The 21,439-nt window shown below is 45.7% G+C and overlaps 1 protein-coding gene across 10 annotated transcripts in view; it reads left to right on the top strand.

Moving 5' to 3' along the window:
- LOC139683048 (zinc finger SWIM domain-containing protein 6) overlaps positions 1-21,439 on the top strand; it is a 203,492-nt gene that overhangs the window by 127,227 nt on the left and 54,826 nt on the right. For all 10 annotated transcript variants that reach the window (XM_071577782.1, XM_071577781.1, XM_071577788.1 and 7 more), the window contains 2 exons: positions 19,340-19,519; positions 21,052-21,228. In XM_071577782.1, coding sequence (XP_071433883.1) covers positions 19,340-19,519; positions 21,052-21,228 — 357 coding nt within the window. The remainder of the gene's footprint in view (positions 1-19,339; positions 19,520-21,051; positions 21,229-21,439) is intronic.

The raw sequence follows: 21,439 nt of genomic DNA, 5'->3' as shown, positions 1-21,439 counted from the left end.
CCCTGTGTTCCCCGTCCAAGAAGCAGAAAGGTACGAGCAACCAGCAGCAAATCCAAGGCAGGCAGCAGCACGGCAGGAAAAGGTGGTCCGAAGTAGGCAGCGGCAAGACAGCCAGGGAAAAACCCCAGCAGTAACCAGCAGGGCAGCCTGCCTCCTTGGAGTCCCCACTCCCCCCCTTCCGCCGAGCCAAGACTGAGGAGAATATCCAAAAAAAAAAAAAAACCAAAAGAGACAAACCTGCCCCCACCCCAGCGATCACAGTTAACTGCTTCTTTTGTTAACCGCTGGCCTGGGCAGTTAAGTGGCAGGGGAGAGAATTTACATAATAATCCCAAACTACAACAATGACGTAGTTGCCATCACAGAAACATGACTTGCAGGACTGGAGTGCTGTTGTTAAGGAATACATATAGTGCAGGTAGCTCGGGATGCAGCTGCAGTGCAGGCTGCAGATTGAGTTCTGGATGGTGGGAACTCCAGGCAAGAGACTGGCGCCAACCCTTTGCACAACAAAGGTCACCAGGGACCTGTGGTCCTGGCCAGGGGACCAGACACTGAGTGACACAGCAGTAACCAGGACTCAGACTGTGAGGGTATAAAAGCCCAGAGGTTGCTTTGTTCAGGGTCCCTCCTCAGAGGCACCCAGCTTGTGCTGTTATTCAGTTATTTAGCTATTGCACCAAAATTAAACTATTTGATTGACCTGAACATCTGAGACTCTGCTATGGGAAACCTGGGGTTGAGCCAGTAAGGAAAACTTGTCTGACTGTGTGAGTGTGGGGGCTGTAGCTGCAAAGGGGCCCCTGTCCAGGCTCGGTTCATGTGAGTGTTACTGTCAGAGTGGCTCCTAGATGGTCAGACAGGGAAGTTTCCTTAACACTGCAATGGATGGCGACAAAGTCTTCAGAAGGGACAGGAGAAGAGAGGCGGTGGGGTGCCTCTGTACATTAGGGAGTGTTTTGACTGTCTAGAGGTCAAAGACAGTGATGATAAGTTCAGGTGCCTATGAGAGAATCAGGGGGAAAGCTAATAAGGCAGATCTCCTGGTGGGAGTGTTATAGACCATCGAACCAGGATGAAGAGGAAGTATTCTATAAGCATCTGGCTGATGTTTCAGTCACTGGCCCTTGTTCTTGTGGGAGACTTTAACTTGCCATATGTCTGCTAGAAACTCAACACAGCAGAGAGGAGACAGTATAGGAGGTTCCTTGAGTGTGTGGAAGAGAACTTGATAGTGAAAACACCGCAAGAAAGAACTGCTAAGAGAAAATGTTGTATTCCATTAGCAGCAGGTATTTACTTTTGCACAGGGAAGCAAGGCAGCTAGCGCTGCACAGACTAACTTCCAAGCACAGATGTCAAAGCAGGCTAATTTATACATTTGAACCTAAGTGATTACAACATTTCTCATTGTTGTAGTTTGGGATTATTAAGTAAATTCTCTCCCCTGCCACTTAACTGCCCAGGCCAGCGGTTAACAAAAGAAGCAGTTAACTGTTGATCGCTGGGGTGGGGGCAGGTTTGTCTCTTTTGGGGTTTTTTTTGGATATTCTCCCCAGTCTTGGCTCGGCGGAACGGGGGAGTGGGGGCTCGAAGGAGGCAGGCTGCCCTGCTGGTTACTGCTGGGGTTTTCCTGGCTGTCTTGCCGCTGCCTACTCCGGACTACTTTTCGTGCCGCGCTGCTGCTGCTGCCTGCCTTGGATTTGCTGCTGGTTGCTCGTACCTTTCTGCTTCTTGGACGGGGAACACAGGGGGAAGAGACTGAGTCCATCTGAAAGCTCACTGCTCGTCTGTCTCGCTGGAGAGGGACTGAAACTCACTCTGCAGCCAGCCGGGCTGTGATATGAACACTTGAGCACTTGAGTATAACCTTTCCTCCCGGAGAAAAAAACCTGCTGGGTTTTGTTGTTGTTTTGTTTTTTTCGTTTTTTTTTTCCTCTCTTGTGGTGTTGGGGAAGTGGGTTGCACTAGTCTGTTTACATATATATATATATATATATATATATAGCAGTTATCCTTCTTGTATTAAAATTCCTTTTCTTAAATTTGATAAAGAGTGGTGTGATTATCGTGGAGGAGGCCCCTCCCCTGCTTGTGGGTAAAGCATTTTGGTTTTTTCCCCTCAAACCGAGACATTTCTTGGCGCCCAACGTGGGGCTTGTAAACAAAGAAGGATAACTGCTATTTTGTGGCACCATGTGGGTCTTGAGTTTAGGGTTCATCAGGACCATCCTGTATAATATATTGGCTTTTTGTTGGTACAAATTCATGCCAAAAGGAGGGGCAGGTTTAAGTCTTATCAACAAATCAATGAGTAAAACTCAAATAGCTGCAATTATTATTGAGTTCTTACTCTGGATTTATGGTGTCATGAATTCGATGCCTTTGGATGTCATGTGGGTGGTGTTCTCCAGACTGTTTTCCTGCCACAACCTAAGCTGCTACCTCTGGGGATTCAGTGATAATAGTACGGACCCTTGGGAAGGAACAAAGGGGAATTTTTTCTCCCAACCCTTTGTCCATTCCCCATTCAAGTCTGCTACAACAGCTTTTGAGATGTTTAAATTCTCCCTGGATGCCAGAGATATCTTGCTCTTTATGGTTTTTCTGCAAGGTTGTATCCCTGCGGCTTACAGAATGTTTGAAGGTAGGGCCAGGGTTTTTCGAGAACGCATTCAGAAGCCCAGCCCAGTGAAGGGGGAAAAGCAAGAGAATAAAACCCCTGATGCCACAGTGAAGGGGGAAAAAGAAGAGAATAAAACTCCTGACGTTACAGTGAAGAGGGAGAAGGAAGAGGGTAAAACCCCTGACGTTACAGTGATGCAGGATGGGGCTAAAAAAAGGGAAGAGGGTAAAGCCTCTGATGTTACAGTGATGCAGGACGAGGCTAAACCAGGAGGACAGGCCAAGCCTATGGAAGTTGCCCCTATCCAGAAAAGGAAATATTAAGACCAAATTAGACCATCCAGCGGACGATGAGGGGGCTGCTGCACCTCCACAGCAAGCAGACCCATAGCCTGAGATCATCACTGAGTCATTGTCATTTGATAATCTCCGTAGTTTGTGGAAAGACATTGCTCGACACCCGGGTGAGCCCATCCTGACTTGGTTGATTCGAGTTTGGGACCTTATGGGTGAAACCTTACAACTGGATGGTGCTGAAGCCAGGTTTTTGGGGGCTCTGGCCCAGGATGTGGCTATTGAACAGGTTTTCGTGAGGGAATCAAAGCCCCTTTCACTCTGGGCACGACTTCTAATGAGTGTAAGAGAGAAGTTTGTTTATAGAGAAATCCTGCAGGAACATCATATTAGGAAGACTTGGAAGACGATGGAAGAAGGAATTTTACGTCTGAGGGAGATGGCAATGATGGACGTGCTTTTTGGAAGGGGTGGGCAAACCAATAATGACCCTGACAAGGTCAGATGCACACCACATATGTGGTGGAACCTTTCACACTCGGGGCCAGCTGAATACACCGATTTCCTGGCATCCATGTATAGGGAAGAGAACCAAGAAACAGTGGGCGCTGTAGCAAATAAGCTCCGGATATATGAAGGCATGACCCACAGCCCAATGCAGGCCTGTATTTCTGCTGTAGAGACATTGGTTGAGAGTCTCAAGACGCTGCCTGCAGAGGTAAAAGCGATCAGAGAGGAAATTAGGGAAAGTCTCCAAGTGGCACCAGTGCGAATGAGAACCTCTGAAGTCAGAGCCAGACGCCCCCCAGCCAGAGGAAGTGGACAGACCTCACGAACTGAGATGTGGTACTTCCTGGCCAAACATGGAGAAGACATGGGACGGTGGGATGGGAAACCCACCCGTGCCCTTGCAGCCCGAGTACAAGAACTGAAGGAGAATGGAAAAAGGTCAGTGAAAGTAAGTGCAGTCCCAGTTTCCCACGGGCAAGAATCTGACCCACAGGAGGGCACCTCCCAGGTGTACTCATCGAGAAAAGGTTCTGACCGCTATGACCAGGATCAGTGTTAGAGGGGCCCTGCCTCTAGCCAGGTAGAGGCACGGGACAACCGTGTCTATTGGACTGTGTGGATTCGATGGCCTGGTACATCAGACCCACAAAAATATAAGGCTTTGGTTGATACTGGCGCTCAATGCACATTAATGCCATCAGGACATGTGGGCTCAGAAACTATTTCTATTTCTGGGGTGACAGGGGGATCTCAAGAGTTGACTGTGCTAGAAGCTGAAGTGAGCTTGACTGGGAGAGATTGGCAGAAACACCCCATTGTGACTGGTCCAGCCGCCCCATGTATCCTGGGCATTGACTACCTCAGGAATGGATATTTTAAGGACCCAAAGGGGCATAGATGGGCTTTTGGAATAGCCACTGTACAGACAGAAGGGATTGAACAATTGAACTCATTGCCAGGTCTCTCAGAAAGTCCTTCTGCTGTCGGACTGTTGAAAGTTGAGGAACAGCAAGTGCCAATTGCCACCACGACAGTGCACCGTCGGCAATACCAAACGAACCGCGATGCTGTGATCCCCATCCATAAGATGATCCGTGAACTGGAGAGCCAAGGGGTGGTCAGCAAAACCCACTCACCCTTCAACAGCCCCATCTGGCCTGTGCATAAGTCTGATGGAGAATGGAGACTGACTGTGGACTATCGTGGCTTGAATGAAGTTAACCCACCGCTGAGTGCCGCTGTGCCGGACATACTGGAGGTCCAGTATGAACTGGAGTCCAGGGCAGCAAAGTGGTATGCCACTATTGACATTGCTAATGCGTTCTTCTCCATTCCTCTGGCACCAGAGTGCAGGCCACAGTTTGCTTTTACGTGGAGGGGCGTGCAGTACACCTGGAACCGACTACCCCAGGGGTGGAAACACAGTCCCACCATCTGTCATGGACTGATCCAGACTGCACTGGAGAAGGGTGAGGCTCCAGAACACCTGCAATACATCGATGACATCATTGTGTGGGGGGACACAGCAGAAGAGGTTTTTCAGAAAGGAGAGAAAATCATCCAGATCCTTTTGGGAGCTGGCTTTGCCATCAAACGGAGTAAGGTTAAGGGACCAGCCCTAGAGATCCAGTTGCTGGGAGGGAAGTGGCAGGATGGACGCCGTCAGATTCCAACAGAAGTCATCAATAAGATCACAGCAATGTCTCCACCTACCAGCAAAAAGGAAACACAAGCCTTCCTGGGTGCCATAGGGTTCTGGAGGATGCATATCCCAGCATACAGTCAGATCGTAAGCCCTCTCTACTTGGTAACCCGTAAGAAGAATGATTTCCACTGGGGCCCTGAACAGCAACAAGCCTTTGACCAGATCAAGCATGAGATTGCTCAGGCTGTAGCCCTTGGACCAGTCAGGACAGGACCAGACATACAGAACATGCTCTACTCCGCCGCCGGGAATGTTGCCGTAGAAGTCTGTAAAAAAGACTCCGAGCCAAGTTTTGTAGGAGATAAGATAATGGGCAGGCACTTTAATGAGCAACCCCGCTCATCCGGGAATACATCGACGCGCGCGCCCGCAAGCTCTAAGTTCTATAGCTTTTATAATATAACCTATCCAATCACTACTGTCCACATGTCCAGTTCCACCTCTGTCCCCTCCCAGTTCCCACCCCCGTTGAATTGGGGCTGGGGTCGTTGGGACCCTCTGTCTTCATCCACCTCCTCTTCTTCAGCACACAAAGGTCTCTCGGACGCTCTCCAGGGCTTTGGGTCACACTGCTCCATGTTTATGTTCTCTTCTGATATGCTTTAATCAGGTACCTTGAGGAAGAGACTAAACAGCTGGCAGATCTTAGCTGCCTGTTCTGGAGCAGGGGTAGAGATAGAAGGACTTTGTGCTACAAGCTGCTAAATATTAATTCACTAAAATCTACAGCATTGCATCTACTGTGTCTCTAAAATCTACAAAATATGAAAATTGAAAAGTTAAAAAAAACCCTTTCGGCATCAGGAATAATGGCCTGTCTTGGAGCCTTTGGCAGAAGGTGCCTGGTGAGACTCGAGGCCGACCACTTGGATTCTGGAGCCGAGGCTACAGAGGATCTGAAGCCAACTATACCCCCACAGAGAAAGAGATCCTAGCCGCCTATGAAGGAGTTCAAGCCGCCTAAGAGGTGATTGGCACAGAAGCACAGCTGTTTCTTGCACCTCGACTACCAGTGCTGAAGTGGATGTTGTCAGGACAGGCTGCCTCTACACATCACGCCACTGATGCTACCTGGAGCAAGTGGATTGACCTGATTACGCAGCGCGCCTGTATAGGAAAATCAAATCGCCTTGGGATCCTGGAAATCATCACGAACTGGCCTGAAGGTGAAAATTTTGGTCTAGCAGATGAAGAGGAAGAGCAGGTGACACGTGCGGAAGAAGCTCCACCATACAATCAATTGCCAGAAGAAGAAATATGCTATGCCCTCTTCACCGATGGCTCCTGTCGCATTGTAGGGACTAATCGCAAATGGAAAGCAGCTGTATGGAGTCCCACCCGACAAGTGGCAGAAGCTACTGAAGGAGAAGGTGGGTCGAGACAGTTTGCAGAGCTCAAAGCCGTGCAGTTGGCCCTGGACATTGCTGAACGAGAGAAATGGCCAAAGCTTTACCTCTACACCGACTCATGGATGGTGGCCAATGCTCTCTGGGGATGGTTAGACCGATGGAAGAAAACCAATTGGAAACACAGAGGGAAATCCATCTGGGCTGCCGATATATGGCAAGATATTGCCACCCGAGTAGAGAAGCTGATTGTGAGAGTCCGCCACGTAGACGCACACGTGCCCAAAAATCGGGCCAATGAGGAACATCTCAACAACCAACAGGCAGACCGAGCTGCGCAAGTGAAAGTGTCACAGACAGATCTGGACTGGCAGCACAAGGGAGAGCTGTTCTTGGCTCGATGGGCCCATGATGCCTCGGGCCATCAGGGCAGAGATGCCACTTATAAATGGGCACGAGACCGAGGGGTGGATTTAACCATGGACATTATCTCTCAGGTTATCCACGACTGCGAGACATGTGCTGCCATTAAGCAGGCTAAGAGAGTGAAGCCCCTGTGGTATGGTGGGCGCTGGGATAAGTATAAGTACGGGGAGGCCTGGCAGGTTGACTACATCACACTGCCACAGACCCGCCAAGGCAAGCGCTATGTGCTCACCATGGTGGAAGCAACCACAGGGTGGCTGGAGACACACCCAGTGCCTCACGCCACTGCTCGGAACACCATCCTAGGCCTGGAAAAACAAGTGCTGTGGCGACATGGCACCCCAGAACGAATTGAGTCAGATAATGGAACTCATTTCAAGAACAGCTTAGTTGCTACCTGGGCGAGAGAACATGGCATTGAGTGGGTGCATCATATCCCCTACCATGCTCCAGCTGCCGGGAAAGTTGAGCGGTGTAATGGACTGTTGAAAACCACTTTGAAGGTGTTGGGTGGAGGGACTTTCAAAGACTGGGATCAACACTTAGCAAAGGCTACATGGCTAGTCAACACTAGAGGCTCTGTCAATCGAGCCGGTCCTGCCCAATCAGAACCCCTTCACACTGTAGATGGAGACAAAGTCCCTGTAATACACCTGAGAGGTATGCTAGGGAAAACAGTCTGGATCAACCCTGCCTCAGGCAAAGGCAAACCCATTCGTGGGGTTGTCTTTGCTCAAGGATCTGGTTCCACCTGGTGGGTGATGCAGGAAGATGGAGAGACACGATGTGTACCTCAAGGGGAACTTATCTCTGGGTAAACGACTCATATTACTGTATTTGTAAACACTTAATTATTTGAAAGAAAATTTAAGTTTAATGTAGAGTATCGGCATGGAAGAGAATTTAGGGGTGGATAATGTTGTAGTTTGGGATTATTATGTAAATTCTCTCCCCTGCCACTTAACTGCCCAGGCCAGCGGTTAACAAAAGAAGCAGTTAACTGTTGATCGCTGGGGTGGGGGCAGGTTTGTCTCTTTTGGGTTTTTTTGGATATTCTCCCCAGTCTTGGCTCGGCGGAACGGGGGAGTGGGGGCTCGAAGGAGGCAGGCTGCCCTGCTGGTTACTGCTGGGGTTTTCCTGGCTGTCTTGCCGCTGCCTACTCCGGACTACTTTTCGTGCCGCGCTGCTGCTGCTGCCTGCCTTGGATTTGCTGCTGGTTGCTCGTACCTTTCTGCTTCTTGGACGGGGAACACAGGGGGAAGAGACTGAGTCCATCTGAAAGCTCACTGCTCGTCTGTCTCGCTGGAGAGGGACTGAAACTCACTCTGCAGCCAGCCGGGCTGTGATATGAACACTTGAGTATAACCTTTCCTCCCGGAGAAAAAACCTGCTGGGTTTTGTTGTTGTTTTGTTTTTTTCGTTTTTTTTTTCCTCTCTTGTGGTGTTGGGGAAGTGGGTTGCACTAGTCTGTTTACATATATATATATATATATATCAGTTATCCTTCTTGTATTAAAATTCCTTTTCTTAAATTTGATAAAGAGTGGTGTGATTATCGTGGAGGAGGCCCCTCCCCTGCTTGTGGGTAAAACATTTTGGTTTTTTCCCCTCAAACCGAGACACTCATACATTATGCATGTGATTACAACATCTCATTACATATTGATGACAGGCAGAGTCTAGGCGGAGTTGGGGTGGCGTTCCTTCTGGCATCAATTTTGGGTAGAGGCTTTTCCGCTCTTCATCCCCAAAAATAAGGGTCTCAGTAGTCTTCCTCAGATTGACCTAGCATACTCCTTTTCATAAGTGGCCCAGCTAAATTCAGTTAAAAAAATCTTGGCTAGTTACCATTCTGCCCTATTCATATCTCTACTGCTACCTGATTTATAGCTTCTAGTCCATGGTACAGTGAACTCAGTGAAAGGTCCAAATCCAGGTAGAAAAAACAGAGCAGGCTTAGTGATAAGGGTTGAGCAAACAGGCCCGAGGATTTGGGGGGGGCCTTCTGGAAAATCGGGCCTTGCTTCTTCTCAGAACTTCCTGACATAGCTTGTAAATGAGCCTACCAGAGGTGGTGCCTTATTAGGCCTGCTGTTTACAGAGAAGGGCTGGTGCGAGATGTGGTGGTCAGAGGCAATCTTGGGCACAACAACCATGAAATTATTTTGATTCTTTGTGACGTAAGGAAGGGGATTAGCAAAACCTCAACCTTGTACTTCGGGAGGGCAGCCTGTTCAATACACTGGTTCAGAGCGTCCCTTGGGAAACAGTCCTTAATAACAAAGGGGCCCAGGAAGGCTGGAAATTCTTCAAGAAGGAAATTTTAAAGGAGAAGGAGCAGACGGTCACTATGTGCTGAAAGACAAGCTGGTGGGGCAGAAGTTCAGCCTGGCTTAACAGGGAGCTTTCACTGGAACTCAGGGCAAAAAAGAGGGTTTATGACCTTTGGAAGAAGGGACAGGCAAACTCAGAAAGAGTACAAGGATGTCATTAGGTCGAGAGAAAACTAGAAAAGAGAAAGCTCAGCTAAAACTATCTGGCCACTGCTGTGAAAGATAGTAAAAAGTGTTTTTATAAATACATCAACAACAACAGGAGAGCCAAGGAAAATCTCCATCTTTTATTGGTTGTGGGGGGGAACATTGTCACCAAGGATGAGGAAAAGACTGAGATACTTAATGCTTTCATTGCCTCAGTCTTCAACAGAAAGACTGGTTATCCTCTGGACAACCAGCTCCCTGAGCTACTAGACAGGGACAGGGGGCAGAATAGACACTCTGCAATCCAGGAGGATGTAGTTAGTGACCTGTTGAGCCACTTACACGTTCACAGGTCTATAGGACTGTAGGGGTGAGTGTAAGTGCATCCCTTAAGGAAAGCTGTTTTGGAGTTCTACCTTAAAGAGAACAGAGCTACCTAGAGTATGTGTGGTGGCTAAGAGACCAATGAGAGGCTGTGGTGTATGCAAGGTGAATTGGTTAACCAGTTATGTGATAGCATGTTGGATGTGAGGGTGCATAAAAGGTGTGGATATTACTGCGTGAGAGTTAGTCAGATCTAGATCTACTAGGATGTGAGATGATATAATAGGAACTAATAGGAACTAACTTCTACTATGAGCTATGAGAACTGTCTGTTAACCTATCTTGAATAAACTCTGAAGTTGTGAGTCTTCTGATCAAGCCTTCTGATGTCTGCTGTGCCTGAGCTCTTCTGACCATCAGTCCATAACCCAGCTCGGTATAAGGGGCTCCCCCTATATAGGACCAGATGGGATTCATCCTAGGGTGATGAGGGAGCTGGCAGAAGAGCTCACCAAGTCACTCTCCATCATTTATCATCAGTCCTGGACAACCAGGGAGATTCCAGATGACTGGAGGGTGGCCAATATGACACCTATCCACAAGAAAGGGCAGAAGGAGGATCTGGGGAACTATAGACCTGTCAGCCTGACCTTGGTACCCAGCAAGGTTATGGAACAGATTGAGTGTGAACACACAGCACATACAGGACAACCAGGGCATCAGGCCCAGCCAGCATGGGTTAAGGAAAGGCAGGTCCTGTTTGACTAACTTGATCTCCTTTTATGACCAGGTGACCCACCTAATGAATGAGGGAAAGGCTATGGATGTAGTCTCCCTGGATTTCAGTAAAGTCTTTGACACCGTCTCCCATGGCATTCTCCTGGAAAAGCTGGCAGCCCAGTGCTTGGACAGGTGGACTCTTCACTGGGTTAAAAAACTGGCTGGATGGCCAGCCCCAGAGAACAGTGGTGAATGGTGCCACATCCAGCTGGTGGCCATTCACCAGTGGTATTCCCCAGGGCTCAATATTGCTGGATCGATGGGCTGAGAACAATGGTATGAGGTTCAAACAGGCCAAGTGCTGAGTCCTGCACTTGAGTCACAACAACCCCATGCAGCGCTAGAGGCTGGGGGAAGAGTGTCTGCAAAGAGGCCCAATGGAAAAGGACCTGGGGGTGTTGGTTGACAGCAGCTGAACATGAGCCAGCAGTGTGCCCAGGTGGCCAAGAAGGCCAATGGCATCGTGGCTTGTATCAGAAATAGCGTGGGCAGCAGGACTAGGGAAGTGGCTGTCCCCTGTACTCAGCACTGGTGAGGGCACACCTTGAGTACTGTGTCCAGTTCTGGGGCCCTTCACTACAAAACAGGCATTGAGGTGCTGGAGCATGTCCAGAAAAAGGCAACAGAGCTGGTGAAGGGTCTAGAGAGTAAGTCCTATGAGGAGTGGCTGAGGGAGCTGGAGTTGTTTAGCCTGGAGAAAAGGAGGCTCAAGGGTGACCTTCTCATTTTCTACAACTACCTGAATGGAGGTTGTAGCCAAGTGGGAGTCAGTCTCTGCTTCCAGTCAGCCAGCGATAGGACAACAAGAAATGACTGTTGCCAGAGGAGGTTCAAGTTGAACATCAGGAAGAACTTCTTCACTGAAAGTGTGGTTATAACAGGAACTGTCCGGAAGGGAAACGGCTCCTCAGGAAACACACACACCAGGGTGGAGGGTAACACAAAAAGGCTTTATTTCCATGTGAGAGTAACTTTTAAGGGCTCAGTTAAGGGAGGGGCTTGGAAGGGGTGTAAACTTAGGAAGGATTGGGTAACACATCAGTCAGTAACCGTTAACATCCAATGAGAAGAGATCTGAGGCAGGGTTCAAGAACTCAGTAACAATAGGCTTGGGGGCAGGGCAAAACTGGATGACAGGCAGCCTGGAGGACCAATACAAGCTTAGGGATCAAGGCTGGATGGGTGGAAGTGCCGGGCACCCTTCTGCTCACGTGGTCACAGTGACGGGGCTCTAAAAATGGCCGCCTCGGCTTGGATCTGCCAGCAGGCTCCAAATGCTGCGGTCCCGGCACTTCGCCGCTCCCCTCCAATGCCCGCCGGCACCCGTGCCGCTTGCACAGGTGCGGTGGTATTCCTTGGTGGCAGCGGTTCGCCACCCGCGCCATTCCCATGGCACCAGTACTGCCCGTGCAGGCGCCCAGGGGTCGAGGTTGCCGCTCACTGAGGCAGCGGCAGGGTTCGGGTGGCTCCACTTGAGGATCGTGCTGGGCGGGACCAATCCATCCCGGGGGGGACGGTACTGGAGTTTCCTGGGGCCGGGGCTCATTAGGAAAACACTTCAGGGGGTTACACGGGGAAAGAGCAATGCGGAGGGATACAGAACTGTGAGGAGAAACTTGTGCAAAATCAGAAGGAACCACAGGGGGACACCCGGGGCAGGGAGGGAACATGGGGGATACAGGATCTGTGCTCAGGGGGCAGAAGGGGATATGAGTCCTTCGGAAGTTGCATCTCAGTGTATCCCAACATGGTTAAGCTTTGGAACAGGCTGCCTGGGGTGGTGGTGGAGTCACCAACCCTGAAGGTGTTTGAGAAATGACTGGACATGGCACTTTATGCTATGGTCTAGTTGACATGGTAGACATCAGTCAAAGGCGAGACTATGATCTCAGAGGTTTTTTCCTGCCTAAATGATTTTGTGTGATTCTTGTTGAGAATAGACCAGAACTTAGGTGCTTTGCCTATCTTCACTACTCCATAAAATCAACTGTTTAATTAGAGCACTCTCCAGTGGGACCTCTGATTATGCTTTTTTCTATTGGAGATCCCGCCATTTCTGGAGGAGTAAGGTGGATTTTGATTTTCCAGTCATTCTGAAGGCATTTGTCCTTCTTTTTAGAAGCAATACATATTGTACGCTACCTTTTTTGAGGTTTCCAAATGTCTGCCCCAGTGAAAGTGCATATGTGTTTAAAAACCAGATGCAAATCGCTTTAAAATCCTTTCCTGACACTTCTATTTTAAAGGAGTCATAGTTTCTGTTTCCTATTATGTTGGTACAGAAAAATCAAGAGTGAGCAATTCTGATCTATATAAGACCCTGTGAGACTGAAAGCAGCTGAGAATAACAAGGCCGCAGCTGCACCAGACCATTGGAGGAGTTAGCAACTCCCTGGAGGTTTCTCATGAGAACTCCTCAGGTTTCTCACAGCACACCAGAGATGTTCTTGAAAACAGTCAGGATAAGTTCACCAAAACATTGGACTTGTGAGATATGCTTTATAACCAATGGGGATTTGCAATTAGGTGGTGTGAGGTTCAATTTAGCCAATTGAACGTAGCTTTAACCCTATATGAACCGTGTGTAGTGTGTAATAAAGTGGGCATTCACTTGATCACAATGGTCTGTGTGTGGTGTCTGGTTCCTCCGACGTTTATTTATTGTTTACCTTACTATTATTGTTACTCTTCTGGCCCTTCCAATGCTGGAAAATTATGCTTTTGGAATAGAATTGATTAGGCTCAAATTGAGCACAGTGGCAAGTGTGCAGCAAGGGCTGAAGCCCATTTGTCTGTTTCACAAAGAGAATTATCTTGTTTACCTGGCTCCATTTTCTTTGAAATAACCAAATGTTACTAACCTTGTAGCTTTGGGGTTTTTAGTTTTTTTAAGAGGCATTCCAACCCAAACCATTCTATGACTATATGATTCTATGATTAATGGGAATAGCAAAGATATGTCAAACATGCATCAGTTTCTTGCATATTTTAATTTTGCAAATGAATGGATTGATCTTAGGTATATTAAAATAGTTCTAAGGCAAAGGCCAAGTTTCAGCCACTGATTACGCAGATATTGTAAATGAGGAAATGCTGACCCAAACCAGGGCTGTTACAGCAGTCCTGGCAAGATAACATAATATTTTTAGGTAAAGCGTATTTCTTGAGAAGACTACAATCAGTCTAACAGAATTGTATGCTGGAACTTCGGTCATGCTCAGTGTCCTAACCCCCACTAAAACTGTTTCCACCACCACCCTCCCATTTACTGTGACAAGAGTAAAATATGAAAATTGAGCAATGCTTAATCTCTTGGAAGAGTCTGTATACATTCCTTGCACTTTCTTTGGAATACATGTATACCCAAAATGTGTTGTTATTAATACACCTGCTTTTACAGTGACTAAATTCTTCTTCATGTTTTTCAATTTGCATGTTTAAATCGTGACCACCGTAAAGGCATGCTGTTCCTTTCTCCCTTGTGAATTCAGAGGCATGGACACCTACTGAGACATACAAAAGTACTGATGTTCCCTCTGTATGTAGAAGGCATGCATACATTGTGTATAAATAGTAATGTAACCTATCTCTTTGTGGTGTGAGATCCACTAAAGATGAATGACAATCATGCATTTTCAAAGAGGGCTATTTGAACAAAAGGTCTGTTTTGGCAAAGCTGTTTTTTTCCAGGTCTAAAGGATTAGTGATTTTTGAACCAAAATAGGCAATTCCTCACTGCACCATGACAGTTCTAATATTCATTCCCTTGTGAAATTAATATCAAATTGCAGTCACAGCCTGACTTGTCTTTCAGTTATCTTCTTGGGGGGTGGTATCCTGACTTCATCCCTCGGGTGGTCTTGAAGCGTCTTCATCACTGTTGGACTCATGCCTTTTCTTTGTTCAATGACATGACCTGTCAAACTTGTAAAATCTTGGCTTTAACTCTACAAAATCTTGGATCTTTACCATTTCATCCTATTGAATTGTCTAGCTTACTTTAATGTATGACTTCTAATCCATGGTACGCTGGTCTCTATAATTGCTAGACAGTGTGTACCATAACAAAATGACTCCAGCACATCATGCTATTCATGAGTTAAGCAGACTTGTTATGCAAAAAACATTTTGCAAAGCAGAATTAGAAATTTTACAAAACTAGGCGATTTTTTTGGCCTCTATTCTCTTTCAGGGGGAAATTTTGTATATGGGTTTGTCATATTTTACCACTGTGCTGTGAGGAGCTTCATGTTGGAAAGACATGGGTCACAGTCAATGGATCCATGCAGCGCTACAGGCTGGGCACAGAGTTGCTGGAGAGCAGCCAGGCAGAAAGGGACATGGGGGGTACTAACTGACAGGAAGCTCAACATGAGCCAACAGTGTGCCCAGGTGCCCAAGAAGGCCAATGGGATCCTGTCCTGTATCAAAAATAGTGTGGCTAGCAGGACCAGGGAGGTGATCTTTCCCCTGTACTCTGGGTTGGTGATGCCACACCTTGAGTATTGTGTTCAGTTCTGGGCCCCTCAGTACAGGAAAGATATTGAGGTGCTGGAGCAGGTCCAGAGAAGAGCAACAAGGCTGGTGAAGGGACTGGAGCATAAGTCCTATGGGGAGAGGCTGAGGGAGCTGGGGTTGTTTAGTCTGGAGAACAGGAGGCTCAGAGGTGACCTCATCACTGTCTATAACTACCTGAAGGGAAGTTAGAGCCAGGTGGGGGTTGGTCTCTTCTCCCAGGCACTCAGCAATAGGACAAGGGGGCACAGGCTCAAGCTCTGCCAGGGGAAATTTAAGTTGGATATCAGAAAAAAAAACTTTACAGAAAGAGTAATTAGGCATTGGAATGGCCTGCCTAGAGAGGTGGTGGATTCGCCATCCCTGGAGGTTTTTAAACTGAGATTGGATGTGGCACTGAGTGCCATGATCAAATAAATGGACTGGAGTTGGACCAAGGGTTGGACTTGATGATCTAGGAGATCTTTTCCAACCCAATCGATTCTATGATTCTATCTGCCATTTATTTTCCTATAAGCCTTATCTGTAGTATTGGGTGTTATAAGTGGTTTCCCCATATAGGAAACATTAGGCAGGAAATAGAGAATCCTTTGTTTAAGGCCAGTGTAAGCATTCAGGTTGGTGGTGACATTTAAGGGCCAGCTCAAGAGAGCTTCTATAGAGCAGCATCAGAGTGAAATAGGAAGAATATCCTCCAGGCTCCTTCCTTAAGTGGTTTGTGTGGGCTTTATTAGAAATACACTTGTCCTTATTCTTCATTTGCATAAAAATAGCATGGATTGCTGAGGCAATTGCTGCTAACAATGTAGTTATGTTTTACATAGTTTCCCTCTTTAAACTAAAGAAATTTTAAAAGGATTTTGGTACTTTGTAGTATCTCTTCCCTTTCCTGACTTATAGATGTACCACGTGCATAGTGGAGACTCTGAAGAAGGCAAGTGAATTCCTGTGCTTCTAGTGGTGTTTCTGAGATGCAGAAAAAGGCCACTCATTTTGGAGGGGCATGTTGTAATCAGTAGTGTGCCCTCCACCTTGCTGGATGATTTAAATACTTACTGCATGTGGTTAATTGTGCTGGTTTAAAGGTAAACCGGCAGAAGAAACAAACCCAACATGAGAGACTACGGGTCAGAGTTGCCATTTACTAAAAAGATTACAAAAAGTAAAATGATACAGAGAAAAATGGTTTTAACCCACAAAAACAGTTGTAAAACCCAGCACCCTCAGACACAAACAGAACAGTGTTCATTAGTCCCTGTGCGTGGTCCCACTGAGTTCAAAGTAAAAGGAAAAGAAACCTGTTGGTGCAGATGATGGTCGCAGTTCTGTCGAGAGTGGCAGTCACAGTCCTATTGAAGTTCTGGTCCTCCTCTGGATCCAATGAGTGGTACCAGAAGTCACAAAACCTGAAGGGCAAGGAGTTTCACAATGGGTGATTTAACTCTGTGAATCATGGGATATTTTTGGAATCTTTGATGGCCCATTAGCAGGCATGACCCCTCAGGCTGAGTGTTAAGGTGCTAATGCCTCCCCAGAGTGGAGTTATCACTGCTGAGTCATTAGTGAGAAGACAGGAACCCTATGTCACAGGGTTCTCTAACACCCAGCTTATAGCCTGCAGGGTCAGGTGTGCCCTGGGCAGGTGCTGCAAATAATCCATTATTAACAGTTCATCAGAAATGACATAAAGGGTGTAGAATACAGAGTTTTGGTTATACCCACATAAACTAATCCTCGCCCCTGTAACTAGGATATTAATATATTCTACTTTGCTTTTGCTTCAGTCTGAAACCACTGCAAATCTACTTAGAAAGTATTAAATTGGCTTTTTTTTTTTAGATGCTGAAAGGTATAGTGTCTCCTCAGTGCCCTAAAGTAATAATTCATTTTGAAAATAAAGAAGTAAGCCCAAGATAACTATTCTACAAGGCTTTCCAATATGCCTTATCTTCTGTTTTGTTATTCATGTTGCAAGAAATATAGTCCTTTGTCTAGGGCAGTGCTGAATGCATTGATGCATTCAGAAGAACCAGCTGCAATGCTATCCAGGGGGACCTAGACAAGCTTGAGAAGTGTGCCCATGTGAACCTCATGAGGTTCAAGAAGGTCAAGTGTGAGGTTTTGCACCTGGGTCGGGGTAACCCCTAGTATCAGTATAGGCTGATTGAGAGCAGCCCTGTAGAGAAGGACTTGGGGGTGCTGGTGAATGAGAGGTTGGACATGAGCCAGCAATGTGCATTTGCAGTCCAGAAAGCCAACTGTACTCTGGGCTGCATGAAGAATAGTGTGGGCAGTAGATTGAAGGAGGTGATTCTTCCCCTCTACTGCACTCTGGTGAGACCCCACCTGGAGTACTGCATCCAGCTCTGGGGTCCTCAGCATAAGAGGGACCTAGACCTGTTAGAGTGGGTCTAGAGGAGGGTCATGAGGATGATTAGAGAGCTGGAACACCTCTCCTATGAAGATAGGCTGAGAGAGTTGAGACTGTTCAACCTGAAGAAAAGTCTCCAGGGAGACCTTATAGCAGCCTTCCAGTACCTAAAGGGGGCTTATAAGAAAGATGGGGACAAACTTTTTTGTAGGGCCTGTAACAATAGGTTTTAAACTGAAAGAGGGTAGATATAAGGAAGAAGTTTTTTACAATGAGGGTGGTAAAACACTGGCACAGTTTGCCCAGAGAGGTGGTAGATGCCCCATCCTTGGAAACATTTAAGCTCAGGTTGGATAGGGCTTTGAGCAACCTTATCTAGTTGAGGATGTCCCTGTTTACTGCAGGACGGTTGGACTAGGTGATCTTTAAAGGTCCCTTCCAACCCAAACCATTCTATGATTCTATTCTATAATTTGACTCTCTTTGGGGAGTGAAGTGCATTGAACAGTGTGTCTAAATGAAGTAATATGATTTGATTTTAAAAGAAGTTTTTAAAAACAGTATTGGCTTTATTCACTCCCATGGCACTTAACCAAAACCCAACCAAAAAAACGTAAAAAACAACTCCCCCCAAAAATGCAAACAAAAGAACAACAAAACAGCGTGTTCTACTGTATGTAACTGCTGTGCATTAGTGTAGTGAATCTCTGGTGTTCTGCACTGTATCGTATCTTATTGTTCTGGTTTTCAGATTTCTTTGATATTACTTCCTCGTTCCATGTCGACCTGAACAGCAGAGGACTTGCAGTCTTAAGGATCAAGCTCTGTTTCCTGTGGCTCCTGTGCTGTGGCATACTGACATACTGAGTTATTTTAGGAATTAATGTAATGTGATGACCTGTGCTCTGGGTATCCATTTTGCATTCTTAGTTAGCAAAAGAATGATTGAATATCAGAATTCTAGTTTCTTGGAAAAACCAGCTGCATTTTTTTTTCCGCCTGTCATGAAGATTTCATAGTTTAATCATATTCTTGTAATTTTATTCTTCGGACCATCCTGTGCAGGGCCAGGAGTTGAACTTTGATGATCCTAGTGGGTCCCTTCCGACTCAGAATATTCTGTGATTCTGTGAAATCTCTTGTAGTGTACAAGGCACGTTTTTAATGAGCAAATGAACAGTACTTTCAGATGTCTTTATGCTTGTATCAAAGTTCACCCTGATGAAGAGACAGCTGATTTAGAGAAAAATGTTTCCATTTGAAAATTGTTGCTAAAGACTCTGATGTATTTATGCCTGCCCTGCTCTATAGTATCAGGGAACAGGTTCTAAAATGATAGTACATGTGAAATGTCAGTGCAAATTAGCTTTCCCTTTGAGCTCCATAAACAAAAAGAGTAAGACAAATTTTCTAGTGTAACCAAATTACTGAAGTAGGAGCAGCAAAAATATCTTATTCCTATTAGACTGCACAAAACCAGGGTTTACTGAATCTCTACTTCTGCTAAATTTCAAGTATGGAAGTATACATTTACAAAATGCATGGCTTACTAATGTACTTATTTCATTCCTGTAATGTAAAGCTGGAAGATAGATAGTTTTTGTACAAAAATTATAAGAAAAACTTGAGTAATTTCCTACTGTAACTTTATGTGAATTTTTGTTTGCCTTTGTCTGATGGGCCACACATTGTGAACGATGGCTTTCCTAATACAAAAGACCCATTTAATGGCTTTTAATTGAGAAGGTTGGCTTCATACAGTCTTTAAACTGCTTTGGATGGGCCACACCAGCTCCAAGATTCTGCATCAGGAATTCAGTCTGCCTGGTGTTAGGGATAACTGGGAAACAGGCAGTGTAGCCTTAGAGGGGAGAAAAAGTGTTACAAATAGAAGTTATCAATTAGCCATTGGCTGCTGCATTTTTAACAGAAAACCTAATTTATCAATTTTCTTTAAAATCAGGTGCTCTGTGGATGTGTATAGTATTAAATCCCCACTGCAAGTTGGAGCAGAAAGTCAGTTGGCTAAAACAGCTGAAAAAATGGAATGGTGTGGATGTTTGTCCCTGGGAAGATGGAAACCATGGAAACGAGCTGCCCAATTTAACCAATGCTTTGCCTCAGGGTGCAAATGCTAACCAAGGTGAGCTTAAATATATGCACTGACTGAAACATAATATAGCTTCTATCTTATATACTCGAGCCTTGTAGCAGAATATGGCAGTCTTTCCTGGGACAAGTAATTTTCTTGTTGGGGATTGGCCAGCAAAATTTATTCTCTCTAATACTATCCTTGCAGAAAGGATAAATAAGGTTTACTTTTGTGCTGGGGCTGCAATGTTTTCAAAGCAAGTTAGGTTTTCTAACTTTTCACTTGGTCCTTCTAAATACTTGTTGCATAAAAATTGGATGTCCCTGAAGTATGTAATGTAAAAGCCTGTTGTTTCTTTTCTTGACTATAATCTTATATAACTTCTGGTATTGGGGGGGGGGGTATTTTTGCAGTTACAAAGCCTTTGGTACTTGTTTAAAGGGAGATCTGTTGTGACTGTATTAACTGAGTGTGTGAGAAACTAAAGCAGCTATCTGTAGGATTTACTCTGTGTTGTGCAGTCTGCATTGACAGGTGTGTGGGGGTACAGAGGTAACGCTGCCTTCTTGGAGGAGATGTATCTTACTCGATATATGCTTTCCAATCTAAAATGTGATTATCAAACCCGACAGAAGCCTTCTTCAAGCAAAGATTGATACTTTGCTAATAACTGAGGAAGACGCAGGATATTTACCTGGGAAAAAACCCCTTATAATCATCAAATCCCTCAATATTTTGATACATATTTCATAAAAGTTAAAATTAAATGCTTGTGAAGGGTGATAGAGTTGGACTTAGATGGGTTTTTCCTTGTTTCTTTTTCTTGGAAGTTTACCTCTGAAGAAAATAGACTTGGTTCATTTTTAAATCTCACAGCAAGCTAGGGACACAAGTTCATTCAACATATAACTTCCTACAGAGGTGTTTGGCTTTCTGGATCTCATGATGTTCAACCCAACCTGGGCAGACTAGTGGCAACTCTGACATGACATTTCAACATTCATTGACACAGTGTCATGTCGACAGAGCACTTTTTCCATAGGAAGATGTCTAGTAAAGGATTGCCAGTCCCATGGCCCCAGTACCTTGCTTTCTTTGCAGTATTTGTATATGTTTATGACAAAAACTTATACAAGTGCTCAAAGTTTATGTCACTTCTCAAAGAGAACAAATAAAAATATTTCATGTGATGTTTATCTGTCACTCATCCTAGTAGCTCTGGGTCTGAGAAGGAGAGAAGTTGGGGATGTTTGAGTAGCTGTGTGCCATATACTTTCTATCTGTATGTGCTGTTTAATGTCCTTCATCTCTAGCTGTTCCCTTTGCAACATCCTATTTAGCATTAACCATGATGGTTTGTAGATCTCTCTGAATGCAAAGTGAATGGCACATACTTCGCCTGAGTTGTTGGGTTACAGGATGTGAAATGTCATCTGTGGTCTGCTCCTTGCAGAGTGGGTCATAGTAGACTGCTGTCAGTTAGGGGTTAGTGAATAGGCAGAAGCCTAGAATACTGTGAATGAGTGATTCACATATGAATGAGTAAAAGCTGATGCAGCTTTCTGAACTTGTGAAAATGACAGATTCATCAAACAGGCCACATCGGACAGTGTTCACTCGAGCCATAGAGGCATGTGATCTGCACTGGCAGGACAGCCACTTACAGCACATTATCAGCAGTGACCTATACACCGACTACTGTTACCATGACAACACCGAAAACTCACTCTTTGACTCTCAGGGGTGGCCCCTATGGCACGGTAAGTGGGTAAAACAGAAAGACGTTTCTGTGACTTGCTGCTTTGTTCAGTTTCCATGGCAATATTTTCGGAGGGTGGTGGGGAGCTGAATGAAAAGCCTGGAAAAAAGAACAGAGTCTCCCTTGAATTGTTGGCTCAGAAATAGTCCTTTAAATCTCTCTTGCATAGTTTTAAAAACAAATCAAAGAAAACAAAAAAGCCCTTTTGACTA

The sequence above is a fragment of the Pithys albifrons genome, chromosome 26 (genome assembly GCF_047495875.1).
Source record: "Pithys albifrons albifrons isolate INPA30051 chromosome 26, PitAlb_v1, whole genome shotgun sequence".
NCBI classification, from domain to species: Eukaryota; Metazoa; Chordata; class Aves; order Passeriformes; family Thamnophilidae; genus Pithys; species Pithys albifrons.
Note: the sequence above shows the minus strand (reverse complement) of the source record. Positions and strands in the feature narration are given on the sequence as shown.